The sequence below is a fragment of the Condylura cristata genome, unplaced genomic scaffold (genome assembly GCF_000260355.1).
Source record: "Condylura cristata isolate star-nosed mole 26May11 unplaced genomic scaffold, ConCri1.0 scaffold00015, whole genome shotgun sequence".
In the NCBI taxonomy this organism is placed as follows: Eukaryota; Metazoa; Chordata; class Mammalia; order Eulipotyphla; family Talpidae; genus Condylura; species Condylura cristata.
The window spans coordinates 32981159-33005932 of NW_004567116.1; the positions used below are offsets into that span (position 1 = coordinate 32981159).

At 36.5% G+C, this 24774-nt stretch overlaps 1 protein-coding gene across 3 annotated transcripts in view; it reads left to right on the forward strand.

The window, feature by feature from the left end:
* The window catches only part of SBF2 (SET binding factor 2), a 315525-nt gene that overhangs the window by 245478 nt on the left and 45273 nt on the right, over positions 1-24774 (forward strand). For 2 of the 3 annotated variants that reach the window (XM_004683051.2, XM_012725460.1), the window contains exons 18-27: positions 2837-3007; positions 4905-5167; positions 7577-7749; positions 8551-8624; positions 11345-11540; positions 14520-14647; positions 15921-16096; positions 18603-18748; positions 21706-21904; positions 23560-23756. In XM_004683051.2, the coding sequence (XP_004683108.1) occupies positions 2837-3007; positions 4905-5167; positions 7577-7749; positions 8551-8624; positions 11345-11540; positions 14520-14647; positions 15921-16096; positions 18603-18748; positions 21706-21904; positions 23560-23756 (1723 nt within the window). The remainder of the gene's footprint in view (positions 1-2836; positions 3008-4904; positions 5168-7576; positions 7750-8550; positions 8625-11344; positions 11541-14519; positions 14648-15920; positions 16097-18602; positions 18749-21705; positions 21905-23559; positions 23757-24774) is intronic. The other variant, XM_012725461.1, reaches the window with a different exon arrangement.

The following is a 24774-nucleotide window of genomic DNA, read 5'->3' on the forward strand; positions in this document are numbered from 1 at the left end:
ACTAAGCATTTCCAAAGTTCATTAGGAAATCATCTGAAATTAATTCTTTTTTCTTTTTTTTTTAATTATTTATTTGTGCATACAGGCCAGAGGCTCAGGGGCGGTGAGAGGCCTCACCAGATACAGAGTGGGGAGCAGAACAGGCAGATCTACGAAGTACACTGCTGAGGGAAGCAGCGGGCGGGCCAGGAGAGGTCTGGCTCGCCATGTGGTCTCCTCCGGGGCAGGCAGGAATCGAACTCATGCGGAAGTGGCTTCAGATTCTCAGTGCTGTGCTTTAACCCGCTGCGCCACCAGGGAGGGCCTGAAATTAATTCTTAAAGTGACTCTATACCTGGACTTGGTCAGGCCAATATAGTATTATAAAAGACTGGCTGGCACCATCCCTAACTGCATAAAGTACACTTGTATTACACAGTTCAGAACTGGATAGGAAATACTCAGCAGTTTAAACAGTGAATCTTTGTATTCTGCATTATTCTTTAAGACCATTACATATTTATGGAATCAGTCCTGCCAGCTCACTTTTGCTTCTGAAATCTGGTTTCTCTCTGAGGTCCCTAATTGGAACCTTGAGCTTGGAGAGCAAACATGTCTAGACAGACAGGCCTTAGACAAGCTTTTCATTCTGACATCTTAACCTTTCAGTCTGACCAGTTTGATGACTTGTGTCCATTTATTTGGAGTTAAATTTGGCCTGCTGGCTGGTAAACCCTGTAAGTTTATTTTCCATATCCTGTCTCGTCCTGGGTTTCTTTTGAGTGTCTTGTTGAAAATGAATGGCATTGCTTAATCTAGTACCTTCAGGGCTATTTTTTCTAGATAAAGAAGGAAGTCAACACATTCTCAAACACCTCATAAGTTGCATGACAAAATATCACTTGTTTCTTTGGAACAGAGAGAAAAAAAATTATTGTGATATGTAAATATCATTGACAAAAAAGGATGATATCAATATCAAATATCAATGCCAAAAGCATTCCCTACCACCACCACCATCCTCACACCTTCCGTTTGTATTGAATCTCATCTTTGTGCAAAATAAAAGATCAGGAAACTGGCATACATAGGTCAGTTTAAGAAAACATGTTCAAACCAAAGAAGGATTTTCAGGAGATGGTGTTATCCATAAGTACTTATTTTATTTACTGAAACCACTGCTGCTGTCACAGGTTGTACTGAACCTTAAACCCTAAACATCCTCCTTACATCTTTCTCTAGATAATTATAGTTTTGTTTTAGGGAATATCTTAAATTTTATATCTTACAGAAACAAAGTAAAACATTAAAACACCTTGTTATCTTCTTTTCTAGCTATGTTACCTTGGACAAATTATATTTTCTTTATATGGCCTCATATGTACAGTGAGGACACACAGTATTCACATCACCACTACCTTCTAGATCTGCCATATTGCATATCTACATTTTTGCAGTTTCTACCTCCAACTTTGATAGAATTAGGGTGCATAAGATGCTACTGCCCTCTGCTGGTCTTGAGCATGCCTGCTGGTCCTGCCCATCCTAACTGTGAGGGACACAGTGCTCCTTGCTTGCAGTTGAGAAGAAAGCCGAAAATCACAAAGATAGGAGGAAAATTTCATGTTTGGAAATTTAACAGCATTTGAAGTATTTGAGAATGAATAATTTCTTATGCATTTATCAGATGCCATAGTCATTTGTGACTGTGTTGCCACCAAAAAAAGTTTATTCTAACATTCTTCACCTTGATACAATTCTCAGTTCATAAACTATGGGTTCTGACTTTCTGTCATTCTGTTTTACATGATTTGTCTCCCTTGGACTGTTATATAGTTCACTTTCATCAAAACATTTAAGGCGTTTTTACATAGTTACTTTTAGTTTGTTAACACACAGGAAGATAATTATTGATATGTACCAAGGAAAGTGAACAAACAGCATCAGTGAAAAAAAAAGCTAAAATAGAAAGAACTTCATTACACTCTTAGATGTCTAAGCTCTGTGAATTTGTAATAAGCCTTGGTGGGGAGAGGAAGTAAAGGGCTAGAGTAATCACTAGGGAGGATACAAGTCCTACTAAGTTTCACATGCATAATATTGTCTAATATGTGTATAAGGCCATGCTCTAGACTCACACTTTTTTTTTTAAAGATTTATTTATTCATACAGAACTGGGGTACAGGCCAAAGATGGGGAGGGTGAGAGGATTCACCAGGGACAGAGTGGGGAGCAGAACAGGCAGATGGACGAAGTACACTGCTGAGGGGAGCAGTGGGAGGGTCAGGAGAGGTCTGCAACGCCATGTGGATCTCCCCCGTGGCAGGCGGGCATCGAACTCATGAGGAAGTGGCTTAAACTTCTTAGTGCAGTGCTTTAACCCGCTGCGCCACCAGGGAGGGCCCGACTCACACATTTTAATTAATGTACTGTACAAAATATCCTGTAAAGCCACGTAGAAGAAACATTAAATTATCTAGTTTTATGTGTAGGTTGTGCTGGATTTTATCATATGTTACAATTAGAGTTACTGACTGTAGAGAAATCTGTGTGCATGGGGCAGTGCTAGGTACTTTTCATATATTCCCAAATTTAGATAATAACTTTGATTTCTAGCTAATGCTAAAATGCCAATTTTAATAAAGTGACAAAGATTTGATAGCAAGCCCAAAATTATCTGTCAAAAATGAGTGTTAATCCTGCCATAAGATAGTGTTTAAATAAAAATCCTTTGATTTTGCATGTTGCGTGCCCACGTATGTGCACACACGCACGTGGAAATAGTTGTGACCTCTTTAACTTCTGACTTTCATAACTGTGTCAGCCACCATGTGATATATCTTGTTTGCTCCCACAGAAACTGGCTCCTGGAGTCAGCCAGTTTGCTTACACCTGTGTCCAGGACCACCCCATTTGGACGAATCAGCAATTTTGGGAGACAACCTTTTACAATGCTGTGCAGGAACAGGTTCGCTCTTTGTATCTCTCAGCCAAGGAAGACAATCACTCCCTGTACATGAAGCAGAAGGTAAAAGAAAAAAGTTACTTCTGTGGGGCCTGGGATCCCACCCTCCAAGAAAGCTTATATGGTTATTCCAGCGCAAGAGGAAGTCTAGCCACTTCTATCAGTATATTTGGGTATTTTAGGAGCCCAATAGTCAGCATCCTTTCTACCTTGACTTCTAACATATTTTCATAATAACTTCTTAATATAAATTTTAGCACTTGAATTGTATCAATTTAATAAGAATTTCTTGGAAACAATTATAGAAAGTTAAACAGAACAAACTTAAAATATCTACATTTAAAAAATGCCTTATATACAGTAAATATTAAATGTTAGAAATAATCATCCTTACTAATCAATTTAAAGCAACATTAAAAATTAATTATGATTGTTGATTCACTTTAATATTTAATTCTACCTAGCGTGTATTGCCATTGATCCTTTCCATTATCCTACACTTTAAATTGTTGATATGTTATGTGGAATAAGTGAACCTATGTATCTAACAGAAACTGCACAGTAATATTCAAATATTTTAATGCATCATGTAATTTTGAACATATTATGGGCTATTGTTGAATATGATAAGAAGAGAAATTCCACTAGCAAGTATGGCTATCTGACATCTACCTATTATTCTGATTTTATCCTATACTATTAGTGTGAATTTTTATTTAATTTATTTTAAAAATCCTATTTTTCTTTCGAAACACCAAATACACTTAGCTAAAGGATAAGTTGTAGCAGATGCAAAGATTATTTGTTTGAAACCATGTTCCAGAAATAACTGCACCGGTGGGTGCTTTTGATATTTGTTTTTTGGGTTTGTTTTTTGTTTTGTTTTTTTAATAGAAGAACTGAGGTGTTGGCCAGAGGCGCAGGAGATGAAAGGATTTACCAGAGACAGAGTGGGGAGCAGATTTACTGAAAATACATTCCTGAGGGGAGCAGTGGGCAAGACAGGATTGGTCTGCTGTGCCATATGTGGGTCAGCTTCCTGTCCATAGCTGTGATATGGGAGATACTGATGTTTCAAAAGTATTTATAGAGCAAATATATATCATTACTTCTGTATTTGATCTGTAGAGACTAGGTATATCAGCTCTTGATAAGTAGTAAAGTGTTACGCAATTATGAGTTATAGTCCCTTCTTAAAAATTCCACATGCAGTCCCTTCCTGGTGGCACAGAAGGTTGAAGGGCAGCACTGACAAGCTGGCCATGGCTGCTTCAGTGCAAGTTCAATCCCCTGGCCCAGAGATGACCCACATGGGGCAGCAAACCTCGCCTATATAGCCTGCTGCTCCCCTCAGCAGTGTACTTCATCGATCTTCCTGTTCTGCTCCCCATTCTGTCTCTGGTGGATTCTCTTAACATCCCTGCACCTCTGGTGTATACCCCAGTTCTGTATGCATAAATAAATAAAATCTTTTTTGAAAAATTCCATTGGCACCTACATACTCATACGGGCAATGTTTGATTTACACATTTTCAGAGAAATCTATTTTTTAGGACTTTGGCCATTCCATCTCCTCCCAAAGAGTAGAAGAAAAAAAAAACATATTAGTCTACTAGCAAATGCTATACCTGAGAATTTATAGGAACTTCAGAGCAATAATTTTTTTTTAACCGCTAATTTGAAAGGGATGGAAATAGAAATAAGTCAGTTCAGTGAAATGTTAGCAATGAGAAATACATGCACCTGTGCTTCACTACTGCTTCGATTTGTTACATGGTTCCGTAAGAACTGCTGGATCTGAGGAACAAAGATGACTAGATTTTTGTTTTCTTCTTGTTAGTATGTTTTGTTTATATGTGCTCACTATTGCTGATAGAGATTTAGTAGGAGAGTTATTAAAACAGTTTCCGTATATTTTGAAGCTTACATGAAGCTTTGAATTGAGTTATTTTATTTTTAGGATAAGCTTCCTGATAGTCAATATCAGGAGAAGACAGCAATGGATCTGGCAGCTGAGCAGCTACGCCTTTGGCCTACTCTAAGCAAATCAGTTCAGCAGGAGCTGGTGCAACGTGAGGAAAGCACTGTCTTCAGTCAGGCCATTCATTTTGCTAACCTCATGGTCAACCTGCTAGTTCCACTTGACACAAGTAAAAACAAGCTCCTACGAACAATAGCTCCAGGAGACTGGGAGAGTGGAAGCAACAGCATTGTCACAAACAGGTACAGAAATGTGGGCATACAAAGACCCTCCTCTTCTTGGGCTAAGCTGGACTTAACAGAGAAAATAAAGTATTCTGTGTAACAAAATAGTAGCGTAGTCAAAAATTTAACCAAATTTCCCACCACTGACTTATTCTCTATTAAAAAGAACCTTCACTTTACCTTAATATTTTTAATCACCTCATATACTCTCTTCCAGTTCCTACTTATTTTTCAAATGTCTCAGCCACTACTATCTAATCCTTCAGTTACTTTCTTCCATAGTAGAAATAGAAAGTACATTGCTGTATCACTTGTATCTTTGTACATAGTAGGTGCTCAGAAAATATTTCACCAAATGATTAAATGAATAAACACTTCAACGGTAGTGAAATTCTATCCTTAGTCATCAGTGCTGCTGCAGAGTTCTGGTAATTTTTCAAGCTCTAAAATTCTTAGGCTCTTTCGGGCAGTTTCTTTTTTCCCCATTTTTGTTCCATCTGCAAGGCTCTTCATACACTCTTGGAGAGCTTATATACAAGCCTACATTTCTTGCCACAATCTTTCAATTCTTTTATCCCAGATATTTCATTGTTTTTTAAAATTTCCAGTCTTGGGCCTCTGATGGAGCAAAGGTTATATCTCAGCACTATGAAGCTATCTGCAGCCACTGCAGCACAAGTTTGATCCCCAGGGGCCACATGGGCCAGCAAACCGCTCCTGTCCCGCCCACTGGTCCCCTCAGCAGTGTTATTTCAGTAGATCTGCCTGTTCAGCAACCCTGTCTGTCTGGTGAATCCTCTCATTCCCACCCTCAGGCCTATACCCCAGTTCTAGTATGCATAAATAAATAAATCTTTAAAAAAACAACAAAAAAGGGCTCTCCCTGGTGGTGCAGTGGGTTAAAGCTCAGCACTAAGAATCTAAAGCCACTTCAGCATGAGTTCGATCCCCAGCACTGGAGGTGACCCACATGGTGTGGCAGACCTCTCCTGACCTACCCACTGTTCCCTCAGCAGTGTATTTCATTAATCTACCTGTTCTGCTCCACACTCTGTCTCTGGTGAATCTTCTCTCCACCCCTGCACCTCTGGCCTGTACCCCAGTTCTGTGTGCATAAATAAATAAATCTTGGAGGAAAAAAAAAAAAACTTCCAGTCTTCTAGCTAACTTAGAATTAGCATTTTGCACTGTATAGTCTACTTATTTCAGATCCCTTATTTCTTATTTATGTGAACAACATAGCCTAGACCTTCATCACTTCTCACCATAACTACTACAGTAATCTTCTGGTTGGTTTGTTTTTCATTCCTCTCTCTTTCTCTTCAGTTACGTGTCCTGTTGCCAAAGGAATCTTCCTGAGTTGACACTTAATCATATTTTTTAATGCTTATAATCCTTTTCACCAATTCTAGACTCATTTGCTTGATTTTTAAAATCTTCCTTAAACATCCCCTCATTTATTTCCTTTTGCCAACCAAGTTGCTCTGTGTTAATCATCACCAGTGACTCTTTTAGAGTTGCAATAATCAATGACTGCTTTTTCAGAGTCTACGTGGTGAGTTTTGAAGGCCCCAGGGCCATTTTACTGTTCTGGGATGATGGCTATATTGACAGCTTAGGTTTACTTTAATTCCAATTTAGTTCATGCATTGGATTTGAAGGAAAGAGAATTGAATAGTTAGGGTAGAAAAATGGGTGTTTTCTATTATCAACAGTCAAAAATAAAGTGTACAAGACTGAAGTATTCACTGAATAGTGGGAATTGAATAAGAACAAGGGCAGGTTTTTAGCTTTTACATCCACTCCATTCCAAATTTATTTCCTTTTAGTCTGTGGTGGTTTTTTTGTTTGTTTGTTTGTTTGTTTGTTTTGATTTGTCACCTACGAAAGAAGAATGATGACTTAAGGTAGCCAAAAGGATTAAGATTCACTCAAAGAGAAATATTGGTGAAAGAAGGAGTTTGTTCATAGGAAACTTATCTCTTCATACAAAAGAATAACATCCTTTTCACTGAAAAAAATTATCCTACCAGATACTATGTCCCCAGTTGCCAAAGGCCAAAGGTAACCATGTTACTTTGTTATATTCTTTGGTAATTTACTTGGTAGGATAAAAATTATTTAGAGGGACTCTTGCTTTATTTTCTGTAGTTTCTGGGTTCCTTTTAGAGGAATGGTAGAAGATACTTCTTACAAAAACAAATACATATGCAAAGGATAGGGCCTGACAGTAACTTACAAATGTGGGCAATTGGAATAAATATCATGTCTCATCAACATATTATAAAGGAATCAAGATGCTAAAAGAGCCTCCTATTTGAATATACACCTTGCACAGATTTAAATTGCCAGGGCAGTGGGTCACATTATAGTAATCACTTGTTACATTTGAACACTAACCTTGATTTCTTTCCTTGACATTTTTAGTATTGCAGGAAGTGTAGCTGAGAGCTATGATACAGAAAGTGGATTTGAAGATTCAGAGAATAATGATATTGCCAATTCTGTGGTACGTTTCATTACCAGATTTATTGACAAGGTTTGTACAGAGAGTGGAGTTACGCAGGATCACATCAAGAGTCTTCACTGCATGATACCAGGTAATCAGCTATTAGGGTATCAGAATATTGAAAATAATTGAGTAAAAAGTTATTGTAGCTCTAATTTTGGTAGCATAAGACCTATAATACTTTTATTTATGTAGTTTAGCCATGCAGTTTTTTTCTATTCTGATTTTTTTAAATAAAATTTTATTGATTTATTATTGGCTTACAATACTGTATAAATTTTCAAGAGTGCAACTTCCTGCTTTGTACTGTGTATTGTTCTAGTCATTTTTAATTCAGTGGAGTTAATTACAATTCACAGTGTGTGCAGTCATCACCACTATTACAAAAAATTTTCATTACCCAAACAGATATTCTGTGTTCACTAATACGCCCCCATTCTCTACCTGTTAGCCTGTGGTAATTTCTCTCTAGATATTGCATGTAAATGAAAATATGTAATATTTATTCTCTTGTATCTGACTTATTTAACTTACTATAATATTTTCAGGGTTCATTCATGTTGTAGCAAGTATCAGATCTTCACTCCTTTTTATGACTGAATAATATTCCTGTGTGGCTATATCATGTTTTGTTGTTCTTCATTCATTTGTTGATAGGCACATGAGTTGTCCCACACTTCTGGCTATTGTGAATAGTGTTATTATGAATGTTCACATACAAGTATCAATGTTTGAGACCTTATTTGCAGTTATTTGGGTTATATACCTAGGAGGGAAGTCATGTGGTAATTTGATGCTTAACTTTTTGAGAGTCTGCCAAACTGATTATAATTTTAAAATATTCACAATTTGTTTTTGAACTTTTGTTTTGAATACTCTTAACTCATTCTAGGAATTGTAGCTATGCACATTGAGACCCTAGAAGCAGTGCATCGAGAGAGTAGAAGACTTCCACCTATTCAGAAGGTAATTATCTTAGGCTACATACCTTTGAATATAACATCTCTACTTAAAAAAAACAACAGCAGTCTGTTGTACCCCAGAAAATACCTTCTCCTACCCTGTTACAGAAATTAGCTTTTTTTTGTTTGTTTGTTTTAAGATTTACTATTTGTGCATACAGAACCGTGGTACAGGCCAGAGTTGCAGGGGCAATGAGAGGTTTCATCAGAGACAGAGTGGGGAGCAGATCATGGAGGTGACTGCTGTGAGGAACAGCGCACGGGTCAGGAGAGGTCTGCCGCGCCATGTGGTCACCTCCAGGGGAGGCTGGAATCGAACTTATGCAGAAGTGGCTTTCGCTTCTCAGTGCTGTGCTTTTAACCCGCTGCACCACCAGGGAGGGTCCGAAACTAGCTTATTTTAATGGTACATTAAGCTTTCAGAAGAGTTTATCATATAACTCTCATAAAAAGAATATTAAAATAGATGATAGATTCTTAGGCAGTTAAAGTTGGTGGTTGTTTAAAAAAAAAAAGAAAAGAAATTCCTAAGTTACAGAGTACCACAATTTAGGGGTACTCTGGAACTTAGCCTAGGAGTTTGTTTTCTTTTTTTTAAACAACCACCAACTTTAATTGCTTAAGAGTCTTATCAGCTAGAATTTTTTTTTTTAAAGATTTATTTATTCATACAGAACTGGGGTACAGGCCAGAGATGCGGAGGGTGAGAGGATTCACCAGGGACAGAGTGGGGAGCAGAATAGGCAGATCAACGAAGTACACTGCGGAGGGAGCAGCGGGCGGGTCAGGAGAGGTCTGCCACGCCATGTGGTCACCTCCGGGGCAGGCGGGAATCGAACTCATTCGGAAGCGGCTTTAGCTTTTCAGTGTTGTGCTTTAACCCGCTGCGCCACCAGGGAGGGCCTCAGCTAGAATTTTTTATGTGTCTTTTTTACATCATTTTTCATTTGGAATTTGTATTTTAACAGCCAACCAGATGATTATATTGCATCTAGTATGGCACCAGTGTGTGGATGAAGATTCAGAATTCTCTTACTTTTACATCAGAACTATTAAAAATAAACTCAAAGAGAAATTAGAATAAACTATTAAAAATAAACTCAAGGAGAAATTAGAAGTCAGATGGATAGGAAAGGCAATTCTATTAGACTTCTGAATCACACTTGTGATTCAGAACAGTGATCACACTTTGACTTTACATTTAGCTCTGAGCTTTCTAGTATTAGGAAAAAGGATAGTGCTGATTTATATAATATTTATTGGTAGATTTAAAGAATAAGTGTGTTGCAATGGAAAACTGTTCAGCAATCATAAAAGATAACTAGTGCCATTCACAGCAACATGGATGGAGCTAGAAGGGATCATGCTCAGTGACATAAGTTAGAAGGAAGAAGAAAAATATCAGATGGTTTCACTTACATGAGGAATATATTTCTCATTTCCCAAATAAGGCATTGGGGGGGAAATCATAACAATAAAAAACATAACAAAACAAAAATAAATGGACAACTATAAATCAGACAATGCAGGGGAGGGACATGGAGAGGGATCTGAACAAGGGCAGGAAGAGCACAAGGGCCTATGGCGAGGTGCACAGGTGAACTGGCCATGGGAATTCTATAGGGACTACTCCTGAGAGGAGAAAGCAAACTGTAAAAACGTGAACAATTATGTAAAATACGTATACATAAAATATATAGTGAAAAAAATATAAGCGTGTTAGATATTTAGGAGTGTTAGATTTCTTTTTCTAGCCCTGAACTCTGCAGTGGCGTGTATCGTATGGTTCCTTATTTCCCAAGGTATATATAGATGTTTGTTATTTAGCCATTTATTGTGTTAATCTTCAATAAAGGTCAGGAAGGTCTTTTTAAATACATCTTTTTTTTTTTTTAAGATTTATTTATTTATTTATACCGAACTGGGGTACAGGCCAGAGACGCAGAGGGTGAGAGGAATCACTAGAGACAGAGTGGGGAGCGGAACAGACAGATCAACGAAGTACACTGCTGAGGGGAGCGGCGGGCGGGTCAGGAGAGGTCTGCCACGCCATGTGGATCTCCCCCAGGGCAGGAGGGGATCGAACTCATGCGGAAGTGGCTTAAGCTTCTTAGTGCTGTGCTTTACCCCACTGCGCCACCAGGGAGGGCCTAAATACGTCCTTTTTTAAGTACTTGTTTTTCAATATTTAAAGTAACAGTGCTCTTTGTATAAAATTGAAATACTAAAGAAATACACATTTTACAAAGGAAAAATTCCTCTGTAAAACTCCACGGTATTCCTACCTCTACCTTACTCTTAACTATGATAGTACCACTTTTAATTTTAATGTCTAGTTTGTATCTTTACAATTTTTTCTTTTTCTAAAAAGTGGATCATAATATATCTACTGGTTTGCAATTTGTTTTTCTACTTAACATTGTAGTCTGGGCTTTCTTTTTATGTTAATGCCTATAGACCCAGTGACATATATTTTTAATGGCTGCAAAATGTTCTACTGAATAGATATTTCAAACATTTTATAATAATTTCCAATGATTTTACTGTTCATATGCAATACTGCAAAGAATCTTTCCACATTTGAATTCAGAAACTTCATTTTTGCTTCTTCATAGGTCACTTTTCTCATTTTGGCTACCTGGAACATCTGCAATTGAAAAGATAACCTTGGTCAAAATTTTGGAAACCACAAAATAGTATTTAAAATAATTTCTCTATTTTTAGCCCAAGATTCTTAGGCCTGCTCTCCTGCCAGGAGAAGAAATTGTTTGTGAAGGGCTTCGAGTCCTGTTGGATCCTGATGGAAGAGAAGAAGCCACTGGAGGCCTTCTTGGAGGCCCTCAGCTCTTGCCAGCAGAAGGAGCTTTATTCCTCACCACATACAGAATTCTATTCAGAGGAACTCCCCATGATCAGCTAGGTATGGTTCATAGTGTACTCAGAAGATGAATAGCTATGTGCTCTTGGGATTTCTTACTCTATCTGTGCACAGTGATTTTGAAGATCATTTCAAATTCATTGTAAACCTTTTGCTACATAGGTAGTTTTTAGAGTATGCTTGTTTGTCAAAGTTAAAGATAATTTGGATCATAGATTCTTACTTGAAATACCAAGGGTGCTTCTAAGTAGTAAATCAAGGATTTATTCACTGAAACAATCATATTATGAGGCAAGATTAACTTCTAGATATTCATAGTAGCAACCTACTAAAAATGTCTACTGCTGATTTGCCTCACCTTTCCGAGTCCTAGAGTTAACTCTAAGGTGTAGGTCTTCCAGACACATGATGCATTTCATAGGAGAATTTGCTCAGCATGACAGGTTGTATAGTACTAACTAGGCCTACTCCTTTACTTCCCTTTTTTTTAATTGTATTGTTTTTTACTGTGGTAACAAACCTAGAACATCTGCAGGTATAGTTTCACACCTCTTCAGGTGTATGTTACCATACAGCACCTACCACAAAGCACCCATAGTCCTCTGCTATAGTTCATTGAGTTCTTTTCCCCCTACTTCCATCTTTCCCTTTTGTAGTTTCAATTCTGCATCAGATTTCTAGGGTTTGTTTTAGTTTTGTTTTGTCTGCTTCTTTGTTTTGTTTCTTTACATTCCACATATAAGTGAAATCACCCAGTATTTGTCTTTCATCCCATTAACCCCAGTTCTCTCTTTATATAGCTTTTATTTACTAAATACCCTCAATTTCTATTTTTACTTTCTATAACTCAATCTTATAGTATTAGAAAGAAATAGCATTCCCTATCAAGAACTAATCTCATTTTTTTTTAAATCGCTCTAATCTCTATATAAAATATTGTGGCTAGTGGGAAAAGTATGTAAAATTTCAGGTAAAACTGTTGGATTCTAAATCAAAATGCTCAGATATAGATTATTGTTGAACCATCTTGGTATCTTAAGTAAGACCTCCTAAATTCTCTGGGCTTCAGTTTCTTCTTTCATAAAATTAGAAAATTGGGCTCGATGATGATTCAAGTGTTTTTCAAACTTGACTCATATTTAGAGGGTTTTTTAAAATGTCAACCTTTACACTCAACCTTCAAACAAATAAGAGTCTTAAACAGGATTTTGGGAGTGGAGAGAACCAGGCATCTGCATTTTTAAGCCCCAAAAGAGATTGTTAGACATAGTAAGAATTGAGAACTGTTGAGATAAATGATCAGATTCCTTTCTTACCTGAAATTATTCATGGAGTAGTATTTGATGAGTATATACTCTGTATGTTGCTTTTTATTAGACAGTGGAATTCAGGTGTATAAAATATATTACCTTTCACATCTCACAGTTGTGTAAGTTATTGCTTGGATACAATCAAGATGGCTTAGTATCTTTGTCATAAAAGATTGTTCACCACATACTAGAAGTTCAAAATTCAGTGAACAAAAACTATGGAAGTTTTTCACTCATTGTAAAAAAGTAAAAAAGAGAGCAAAATTTCTCAGCTCCTGTCATACTATTATACATAAATTATATTTGTATTTGAAAACAAGTATATTCTTTTTAAAAAAAAGATTTGTTTGGGGACCCTCCCTGGTGGTGCACCAGGTTAAAGCACAGCACTATGAGGTAACTCACATGGTGCAGCAGACCTCTTCTGACCACCCCCCTGCTCTCCTCAGCAGTGTGTTTCAGTAGATCTGCCTGTCCTGTTCCCCACTCTGTCTCTGGTGAATCCTGTCACCAGGATTTTATGCATAAATAAATAAATCTTTAAATAAAAAAGATTTCTATTTTATTTATTTATGCATACAAGAGCTGAGTTGTAGGCCAGAGGTGCTGGGGGGAGAGAGTGTGAAAGGATTCACCAGAGACAGAATGGGGAGCAGCGGGCAAGGCAGGAGAGGTCTGCTGTGGCCATGTGGGTCAGCTCCCTGGCCAGGGATCAAATTCATTCTGCAGTGGCTGCCAGCAGCTGAGATTACTTCATGGTACCTTAAGACTTAACACCTTGAGCCACCAGGGAGGCCCAAACAAGTATACTCTTAAACAAAACTATACAGTGAATGAAGAATTCTGATGATAAGTAGATAAATATATGAGTTCTTACATCAGATAATCCTAATCCATATATTACCCTTTTGGTTTACTAACTCATAGGCCTTTGCCCACTGTTATTCCTTTTCTGTTCCTCATACTAGTGCCTAGAATGTCTTCCCTCTTCCTGGCTGCAAATACTTCCTTGCTGCTCATCTCCTTTCTCACTTCCAGGAATTATTCTCAAGTTATCTATAAAGAAATCTTCTCCCTTTCTGAAATATTTAAGGCCTTTTCCTTCAAACTAAGCAGCTAATTATATGTTGTTTTATTTTGCATACGCTTCCTCTCATGGTGAACTATAAGCTCTCCAAGGGAGGCAGATGTACGCAGCTACTTTGCTACATGCTCATCTTTGTAATCTCAGGTAGTTAGTAAATTTTTTTTTTCTTTTCTTGCTTTAATACTTAAACTTCTAACAAACTTGGGTCAAAGTCTTTCAGACATGCATATACCTAATAATAGCCATTTTTACTACAAATAGAAACATACTTTATTTAAAAGCCTTTCCTCTTTGTCTTTCTTATATCATGGATATCTTGTCAATATTTGAAGATACTACTTTTTTCTGTATAAAACCCTCCCTTCCTATAAGATTACCTTAAACTGGTTGATCTTGTGTGGCACAAAATACATGGGGAAATAGAACAAAGGCAGACATACTGTGACAGTTTCTTCACTCTGGGAAAGTATTGTGTCTCAGGAAGTGAAATGCCATGAAGTACATTAATACTGCCATTCTAGAATCATGTAAATTTTACTCCAGTCAAGACTGTTGAAATGAGCAGCAGAGACTGAAAATGAGCTGCAAAGTACTGTTGCTGAGTCCCTGTCCTGTCTTCTTTAGTTGGTGAGCAGACAGTTGTGCGGAGTTTTCCCATTGCCTCCATCACCAAAGAGAAGAAGATCACAATACAGAACCAGCTGCAGCAGAACATGCAGGAAGGACTGCAGATCACATCAGCATCTTTTCAGGTATTCAGAAAGGTAGTCATTCTATTGGTAAAGAGTTTGCTACAGATGATTTTGTGTTCCCTCAAACTTGGGTAATTACATGGTGTTACATTTTGCCTATGTCTCTTCTCTAGTGACCATCTTCTGTCATGTAATCAGAAGTTAGTGGATGGGGGTAAGAAGGATCAGAGGGTCTGAGAGAATTATCTCCAGCTAAGTGAACACATGAAAATGTTGGATGATATCTCTCATTTCCCAAGTATTGAAGCCAACTCGAGATCCAACAGCTTATCTGTCAATATTAATGATCTCAGAAATTCAGACACATACAATTGGCTCTTGTTCTTTACCAAGTTACACCTCTGTATTTGCTTAAGAAAGGCTTTAGGTAGAAAGCAATTCTCTTGGCTACTGTTTGGGTAGGAAACACCCTCTGGCTCTCCTGTGAAAGAAGGAAAACTCAGAATTTATAGCTAGGGCTAAAATACTATTGTTGATAACTAAATAATCCCTGATAAAGCAAAATTTTTCCCAAGAGCTCTGAGCACAACATAATTTGTGTAATTACTGTTGGGATCCAGACACTAAAAAAAAAAAATGACCTTTTCTTAGTTTTTCCTTTTTACAGCTCTCAGTCTATATTTTGCTCTGCCTATTCTTAATATCTTATCTCTGACTTCTTAGGTTTCCAAGAGTTCCTGTCCTATATTTTCTAATTAGGAAGCTTTCCTTAGTTACTTCATGTTAGTTGTGTGAAATTGGAGGCTACCTACACTCTTCCATCACCTAAGAGCAGTGACCTCCTATGGATTTCTTCACTGTTTCAACTGCGAAGAAGAAAAAAAGCCTAAAATACTGCCTGGCTATTCTGGTTAGGAATCTATAGTCAATATGAATTTTTTCTTCCTCAGTTTTTAGTATTCGTGGGTATGAGGACATTGTTAGGCTGAATTTCCTATGTAAAACCAATATTTGAGAAATGAAAAGGACAGTGCTTTGTATGTTAGAGCATTGTAATTTCCCTATCCCATCATAGAAAAGATAGTCTTAAAGAATCCCAAATTCAAGATTTGTGACTTTCCTTGCCAAATAACCAGTCGTGGCAGGTCGCCCTTTCTGAGCCTCAGTTTTCTGTTCTTAAAATTAAGAAATTGGATTGCATGATATCTAAGATCCCCTCAACCTCCAGTTTTTTGCCATTTAGTATTGATACTTGCTATTATTTCAGTAATTTAGGGGATGTTATCTGAAAATCCTTGATGTTTCTGATGTCTTTAATCTCTTTTCTCTTTAGTTGATTAAAGTAGCATTTGACGAAGAAGTGAGTCCAGAAGTAGTAGAGATCTTTAAGAAGCAGCTAATGAAGTTTCGTTATCCTCAGTCTATTTTTACCACCTTTGCTTTTGCTGCTGGACAAACTACCCCTCAAATAATTTTACCCAAGCAGAAGGAAAAGAACACTTCCTTTCGGTAAGAAAAGAAGTCTGGTTTCTTAATTTCAGCCCTCCTGTATTGTTGGGAAAATGACCGATTCTTTGGATCAGTGTATAAGTAGTTGCTCTTTTTATCTGCCGTTCTGTCAAGCCCATTCTACCAGGTTCAGAAGCTATGGAAAATATTGATATAACTAACAAAGTTCCAACATCTAAAAATTACACAAGGGACTTTATCATGTTCACTGTCCATGGTGCATTTTTAAAATGGGAAATTCTATTTTCCTTTTCCCCATATTGATCACTTTCTTGCAGCCTTTGATCAGTCCCTTCAGCTCTCATTAATATCCTGGCCTTATATTAATAAAGCTTCTTTATTTTCTTTTCCTTTTGTATATCATTTTTATTTTGATACAGTTTCAAACTTACAGAAAAGTTACATTAGCACAAAGAACTCTTGTATTTCTTTTACTCAGATTTACCCGTTTTGCTTCATTTTCTTTATAATTCTCCCTTGTTCTTTTTTCTTTCTGAACCATTTAAGATATTCACATAGCATCCCTTTATCCTTGAATGCAATCAATCAGTATATATTACCTAAGAACAAAGACAACCAAAGATAACCAAAGTATGGTTATCAAAACCAGGAAATTTAATTTTTATAAAACTTTTGTCTAACCTTCAAATTTTTGTTGATAATCTTTTAAAGATGCTTCCTACCCCCAGTATTACGATCTAATCCAGGATCACTCATTGCATTTAGTTGTCATATTTCTTTAATAGGAACCCTTATTTTCTGATAAGGTTTCAGTAATTTATATTGAAACATTTTTTATTTCAGTTTCTACAAAATAATGGTTTTAAAATTCTCTTCAAGTGATAGATAATCAGAGGGGCTTAAATTTCAGTTCATTTATCATTAGTCACCTGGAATTTGGACATTTATGAGTACAAATTACATATTAGGGAATATTTTGGAGAAAAGGCCTTTCCTTTGTCTATACATGGATAGGCTAGAGACATGGAATATTCACACTTCTGTAGTTTATCACTTCTCAGTTGTATAGCTAGATACCGGCACCGCTGTTACCAAGTAAGCAGAGGAGACCACACCGTGCATTTGCTAAAGTAGGAGTAGCCTCCTAGGTATTTACAGTGGTGAGCCAAACATCTTGTCTTAGTACTATGAGTCACAGCAGAGTCTGTGAGACTCATTATTACAGCCCTCTATGGAAGAAAGAAAGCTTTGCATGGTTCTTACATTTAAAAACTACTAGAGGAGAAAAGAAATGTGTTTTTTGTGTTTCATATACCCAGGCTTATTATATCAAGTGTAGTCTATCCAACTGCAACAGAGACAGATTTAACAGTTTAAAATTTTAAACATCCTAAAATTATCTGAGTATATGAAGCAAAAAGTATAGATCTAGCTGGGAAAAAATTTTTTTTTTTTTTTTTTTTTTTTTTTTCAAAAAATAGACTGTTAGCCCCTGAATTGATTTATAGGTTTGATTTTTGAAGTATTTTACAATTTCTAGTATTTCACAATTTCTAACAACATTCTAAAACATGTTTCAAAACTCCCAGACTTAACATTTCAAATGACAAAAATTAGAATCTGATAAAATTTGATTATAAGAGAATATCACTTTTTACCCAATGTCAAAAAAACACAAAAAAGTTTTGTTCTTTATGGTAGAGAAGAACATAATAAAATAGTCTTATTTGATTATAAGAGAATATCATTTTTTACCCAATGTCAAAAAAACACAAAAAAGTTTTGTTCTTTATGGTAGAGAAGAACATAATAAAATAGTCTTCATCTAATATGGTTATTCAGTAAATAAGTTATATATTTAGTTCTCTAGCTTATAATTACTCTGTATTCAGCAAGAAAAGGTAAATTATTTAAATGAGCAATTTCAGGTCCAAGTGATTTCATACCAGTATCTTTGTAATTAAAACAGTCTCAAAAGGATACTGAAATTTCTGATTTATTTTTCTTCATTCAAAAAGGACAATTATATTATTATTTTCTACAGCTCAGAAGACAGCTAGTTAGAGGCAAGACATCACACGTATACATATCTATGTAATAAGTAAAAATGTTGCCAACCATAATTATCATCTCAGAGAAAGACTGAGTTAGCAGAGAGTTTGAATCAAAGAAAGGTAAAGGCTAATTAATTTTCCATGCAGGAGGACTTCCACAAGTATAGTTTGTGAGCACTATGGTGGAGGCAGTAGCATGGATAACCAGAGTGGGTTAGAGGTATATTAAACCAAAAAATAAGATTCAAGGAATTTAGATATTGGAGAATAAGTATTTTGTATCCCACTGTAAGTTTTTGTACTTTTTGCCTAAAGCATTTTCCTGACAAGTGTTTTATAGGAAATTAGCTTACTGCCATGTACAAAGTGATCTAAAAGAGAGGTCTGGCTGTGGAATTGAAGAAGAAAAAATTGGGTTATGTAGGTATCAAAAATATATAAATAATATTGTCTTACTAAGTTGCCATTCTCTTTGGTTTTATGACTTGTAGCACCTTTTCAAAGACAATTGTAAAAGGTGCCAAAAGGGCAGGAAAAATGACAATTGGTCGGCAGTATTTATTGAAGAGGAGGACAGGAACCATTGTGGAAGAGAGAGTGAATCGTCCTGGATGGAATGAAGATGATGACATATCTGGTATGTCCAGATCATTTTCTCCTTCGTGAACCATTTTTATCCCTCTTATTTGAGTAAGATACTAAGATATAGCTATGCTTAATCTTTGGTTCACAAAAACCAAAGTTCTTAAGTTTGGAAGCACTTATCAGCTTCTCAAAACTGGGAAAAAATACTGATTTCCCAAATATTCCATTTTTTAGGTATGATCTTGTTAAAGTATACTTCTGTAACTCCTAAATCGGCTGACATTTACATCAGTCTCATTAAGGGGAGAAAGAAAAAAGCCCACTACTAGGAAATTTAAGTATAAAAGTAGTTCCCTGTACCTTGTTAGTAGTGTAAGAGTAAGAAAACAAAAACACTATTCAGCAGTCAACAAAGATAAATTCATGCCATCCCAAACAACATGGAATGAGATAGAAGGAATTATGCTGAGTGAAATAAGTCAGTAGGAAAAAAAATTATCAGATGGGTTCACTTATAGGAGGAATATAGAGAAACCAAATAAAGGACTGGGGGAAAAAATAGCAATAAAAAAAACTTAACAGGCAACTATAAATCAGAGACATTTTTCTGGGGAGATGGAGCGAGAAGGATCAAAACAGGGGAGGGAAGAACACAAGTGTCTATGATAATGTTGCACAAATGAATTGGTGGTGGGAATTCTATGGGGACTAACCTGAGAGGAAAAAGCAAATACTGTACAAAAATGAACAATGATGGAAAGAAAATAAAGTCAATAGCAAAATGTCTTATGTCCTATTCAGGTATGCTTGGTAGAATTAACACTGGAGGGGCCTCCCTGGTGGCACAAGAGGTTATGTCTCAGTTCTATGAAACTCTCCACAGCCACTGCAGCATGAGTTTGATCCCCCACCAGGGACCTGACCCACATGACACAGCAGACTTCTCCTGTGTTGTCTGCTGCTTCCCTCAGAGATGTATTTCGGTCTGCCTGTCTGCTCTCTACTCTGTCTCTGGTGGGTCCTCTCACTCCTCCACCCCCACACCTCTGGCCTGCACCCCAGCTCTTGTATGCATAGATAAACCTTTTAAAAAAATAACACTGGAGAGACTCTTACAATGGAAGACAGGAAGCGATTTTTTTTTTAAAGATTTATTCTATTCATTTATGCATGTAACTGAATACAAGAACTAGGGTCTCAGCCAGAGATGTAGGGGATAAAAGGATTCACCAGAAACAGAATGGGGAGCAAAACAGACAGGTCTCCTGAAATATACTGCTGACATGCTACAGGTAAGACAAGCGAGGTCTGCTGAACCATATAGGTTAGCTCCCTGGCAGGAAACCAAACTCATGCTCAGTGACTGGCAGTAGCTTGATAGCTATGAGACTTTAACCCCTGAGCCACCAGAGAGGCCCCAGAAAATAGTCTTTTAAAGAGGTCACTGGCCACTCCATTTCAGAATGTGTATGTAACACCTTGCCTCTGGGCCTGCATTACATTACTGAAATGATCATTTGTTGGATCCCAGGTCTGGTCACAGTCATATGGAAAACCATAAAATTACCAGTACCTATCACTATTAGCTCCTCTAAGTAGTCATAGAATAAAAATTGTTAGTCTATGATATTTATTCCACCAAAAGATTATGTAATGCTCTTTGCTCCTCTGAAAATAGAAGGCCAACGCAAGACTGGTATCTCATAATAGATTTGCAGTGTGAGGTTTACGAACTAAGACAATGTTATTTATAGGAATAAGCTGGATTTTGTTTTTTTTTAAGGTTTTTTATTTATGCATACAAGAACTAGGGTATAGGCCAGAGGTGTAGGGTATGAGTGGATTCACCAGAGACAGAGCAGCGAACAAAACAAACAGATTGACTGAAATGCACTGCTGAGGGTAGCAGGTGGCAAGACAAGAGAGGTCTGCTGGTTAGCTCCCTGGCCAGGGATCAAACTCAGGCCTTGGAGATGGTAACACTGACACTTAACCCCTAAGCCACCAGATTTTATCTTTTAAAAATAAGTCAATTAGGACAGCTTTTATCATGAAATTTTATGTTAGAATACTCAGTGCCATTTAGGAATGTTGGTGTTTTTTTAGTCCTCCCTAAAATATTTGATTATTTGGTAAATTCATCCATATTTAAATCTTAAAGAATACTCTAAGATTTGATTGCAAAACTCAGGGAGTTTCCCATGTACAGATGTACACCAAAAAAAAAAAAGGTGTAACTTAATTATCTAAGAAAAGGTCTTTTCTGTGAATCTAGAAATTTTTCCCAAAAGTTTATGCTCTAAAAATTACCCGATACATAGATGATACGTATCAAGGTAAAAGAAATTTTACTAACAATTTAGCCTATAACAAAGTTTTATTTAGTGTTTATTTTAGAGTCCTAAGTGGGAACCATTATACTTTATTTAGTATTAGTAAGCATGCCTGAATGAAACAAAAATATGGAAAATTCTAAAATTACATTGTTGTTAGGTATATTTTATGGTATAATTTCCCTGACATCTTGAGTTAATTGAGCTCCTGATATTTTATGTTTGTTTAATCATTACTGTGTAATGACTTCCCCATATAAGTAACATGATTTAATTTGTGATATACATAGTTCCTATAGCCCTAATATAAACCTCTCTTGGTTTAAGAATCCCCTCAGGCGTATGAGTTAAATCTCAGTGCTGTCAATGCTAGCACCCATTGCTGAGATAGGTCACTGAGGCCTGAGTTCAATCCCTGGCCAGGAAATTGACCCACATCTCACAGCAGACCTCTCCTGAGCCACCTGCTGCTCTCATCAGCAGTGTATTTCAGTAGATCTGCCTGTTCTGCTCCCCACTCTGTCTCTGGTGTATCCTCTCATACCTCCACACCCCTGGCCTTCTTGTATGTATAAATAAAAATAAATCTTTGAAGAAAAGTTCCTTCTGAAGAGGATTTTTTTTTCTTCATTCTTTTATTCCCTATGCCATTCTTCAAAATCTTTTTCACCATCAGTTTCAGATGATAGCGAGCTCCCCGCAAGTACCACTTTGAAGGCTTCTGAGAAGTCTACAATGGAACAGTTAGTAGAAAAAGCTTGTTTCAGAGACTACCAGCGTTTAGGTTTGGGAACCATAAGTGGCAGCTCTTCTCGCCCAAGGCCAGAGTATTTTCGAATCACTGCCTCCAACAGGATGTATTCACTCTGTCGGAGGTAAGTCTGCTAGTGGGCTCCCAAAAGAGGCCTTCTTTCCATTTGAGTTTTGAATGGGTTATCTGTATCCAAAAAAATAGGAACAGGGTCTTCAGGGGTTATATATTTAAGATACAGTTTTATACAGCATGAACAACCATCTCATTGTATCTCCAAAGTATAATTACATCGCTGACTTTATTAGATCAGAAGGTGATACTTATTTTTATAAGCGATGTTACTTAAAGAGTACATTTCTTCTTTATATTCTTGTTATTGCTCACTGTTTTTCATGTGTTAAAACCTTTTTCATGCTTTATTATATTTTTTAAACTGCACTTCCATTGCTTACAAATTTAAGCATTCTCACCTCCAGTAAGTTTTTTTCATATATTTTGGCTTAATTAAATAGAATAATGAAAGTATTTTGTGAATTTTAAGATTTACAATGTTTAGAAAGTTGTCTTAATGTTACTGTTCTTGAAGAACCATAGAAATCATTTATTAAATGGCAGTTTAAATTTACAAATACCAATATGAAACTTGAAAAACAAATGTTTTATTAAGTACTGAAACATTGAGAATTTACTGAATATGTACTAGTTTTTGTGGACTTCTCTGTCCTAACAAAATTCTTTTTGTAGGTAAATATTTTGTATGGATATATTCTGTATCTTCTTAATCCATTCATCTATTTTTGGGTATCTATTTTTCCATATCTTGGCTATTATAAACAGGGCTGCAGTGAAAATGAGAGTGGAAGTTTCCTTTTGAATTAGTATTTTGTTGGTGTTATTTAATAGATGCCTAAGAGGAACTGCTAGGTCAGATGGCAGATCCATTTGTAGTCTTTTGAAATGCTCTAGTTTTAATATTGCACAATATTATGAAAGAACTTAAAAATGGTTTTATGTTAGGTATCTTTTACCACACACAAATGAGATTAAAGTTTGGGAGATTATTAATATGAAATCTCTTTAGTTTCATATTTCTAAATAAATGAAATAAGACTGAAACCCATCTATCTTGTTACACTTACTAATTTATTAAAAACAAGGTACTCTTGTCTATTTTTTATTTTCCCAAAATCATATCCTGTAACTTTACGAGTTCATATTTTGAAAATAAATATCAACATGCAGTATTAAAATATTTACACTCATTTTGACATTTAAACATACTGTTCTCATAACAGAAATTATTTGGTTTTGATTTTCAATCCTTTCACCTTCCCAGGCAATTTTAATATTAGTGTACTTTTTACTCTTGTCATTTTATCAACATAGTGACTTGACAGTTTGACTTGTCATTCTTTATTTCATGCTCATGAAAAGTAGTGTATAAGGCAAAGGTAATTTTTAAAAAGGACTCTGTGAAACTGGTAACATTTTATTTTCTGAGTTTAGTTTATTCAGCAAGTCTTTGGTACTACTGAAGTAATACTTCAAAAGGTGGCTGTTTTCACCATCTAGACCTTTTCTTCTAAAACCCTGGAAAACTGAGTTAAACCAATGTTTGAAAATATGTCTTACCCCTCAACTAGTATGTTTTGAGTCAGAAAATTATGTATTAATATTTTTATATTCTCATTCTCTCCCCATTTATTTTCCTGTCTCTTCTGTCTTCCTCCTCCCCCTCCCAAATCATTCTTTTTTCTCTCTTCCATGTCTCTGAAGCTACCCTGGCCTTTTAGTTGTACCTCAATCTGTACAGGACAGTAGTTTACCAAGAGTAGCCCGCTGCTATCGACACAATCGCCTACCTGTTGTTTGTTGGAAAAATTCAAGAAGCAGTACCCTGCTCCTCCGATCTGGAGGATTCCATGGGAAGGGAGTAGTTGGTCTTTTCAAATCTCAGAATTCCCCTCAGTCAGGTAAGCATCTCTCTATGTCAAGGTTATGATTCTTTCACCTCAGAGTATTCCTAAAAATAAAGGCAGTAAAATCTGGGAGTGCTAGTTGTGCCCTTTATCAAGCCTTGTCTCACACATAGACGTTTCCATTGTGTTGTGTACAACATCCATAACTTCAGATACACTTGACAGTATGAGAGGCTGCCTTGCATTTGACATTTTACTTAATACACCTATGTGTGGATTCTGATAAAAATTAGCATATTAAATTATTTGGTTCTAAGCTGTTTTCATTTCCACAAACCAGAGATATTTAACAGCATTTTTTATCCTTAGTACATAAAATAATGGTGCATCTTATACTGATAGCATCTTAAAGTTGTTAAAATCATATATAATAATGCTAATTGTTTATCTCCTGTTCTCATGGTAAGAAAATCTGTTACTGTCTATTGTCCTTCTAGAAAGTCCCGCTTGCTGCCTCTTTATTAAAGTGTCTGGACTAGTTGTAGTGAGCCTCTTTTACTCCACACCCAGAATTACTCAGTTGTTTCTATTGAGGCTTACTGTTTACCGCTCTTTTAGAGGGATCAACAATAACTACTCATATCTCACCCCGTCTTTCTCCCACTCTACTTGTATAACCCCTACAAGTTCATGTACCCTGTGCAGGCCTATGTGACAGAATTGGAATAAAATGTGTATTGGGGAAAATCTTGACTGCCTAAAAGAACCCTCTCTGTCCTATATTCCCCAAAATTAGCATGGTCAGAAGGATTGGGAAGATCATCAAGGGGATGTATTTTATGAATCTTCATTTTGACTTACTTGGTTAATGAGAAGCATCTACACATGGAAGGACAGCACATGCTGACTTACACACCTGGTTTCTTTCTGGGAGCATGATGTAGTAGTAGTTGTGTTGAAATCAGTCACAAAGGAGGATTAGCCACATAACAGATTAGAGCTTTAAGTAGTACTGGTTTCTATATTTGGGGTACTCGAAGATTACATACTGGAAGAATGAATATATGCCTGT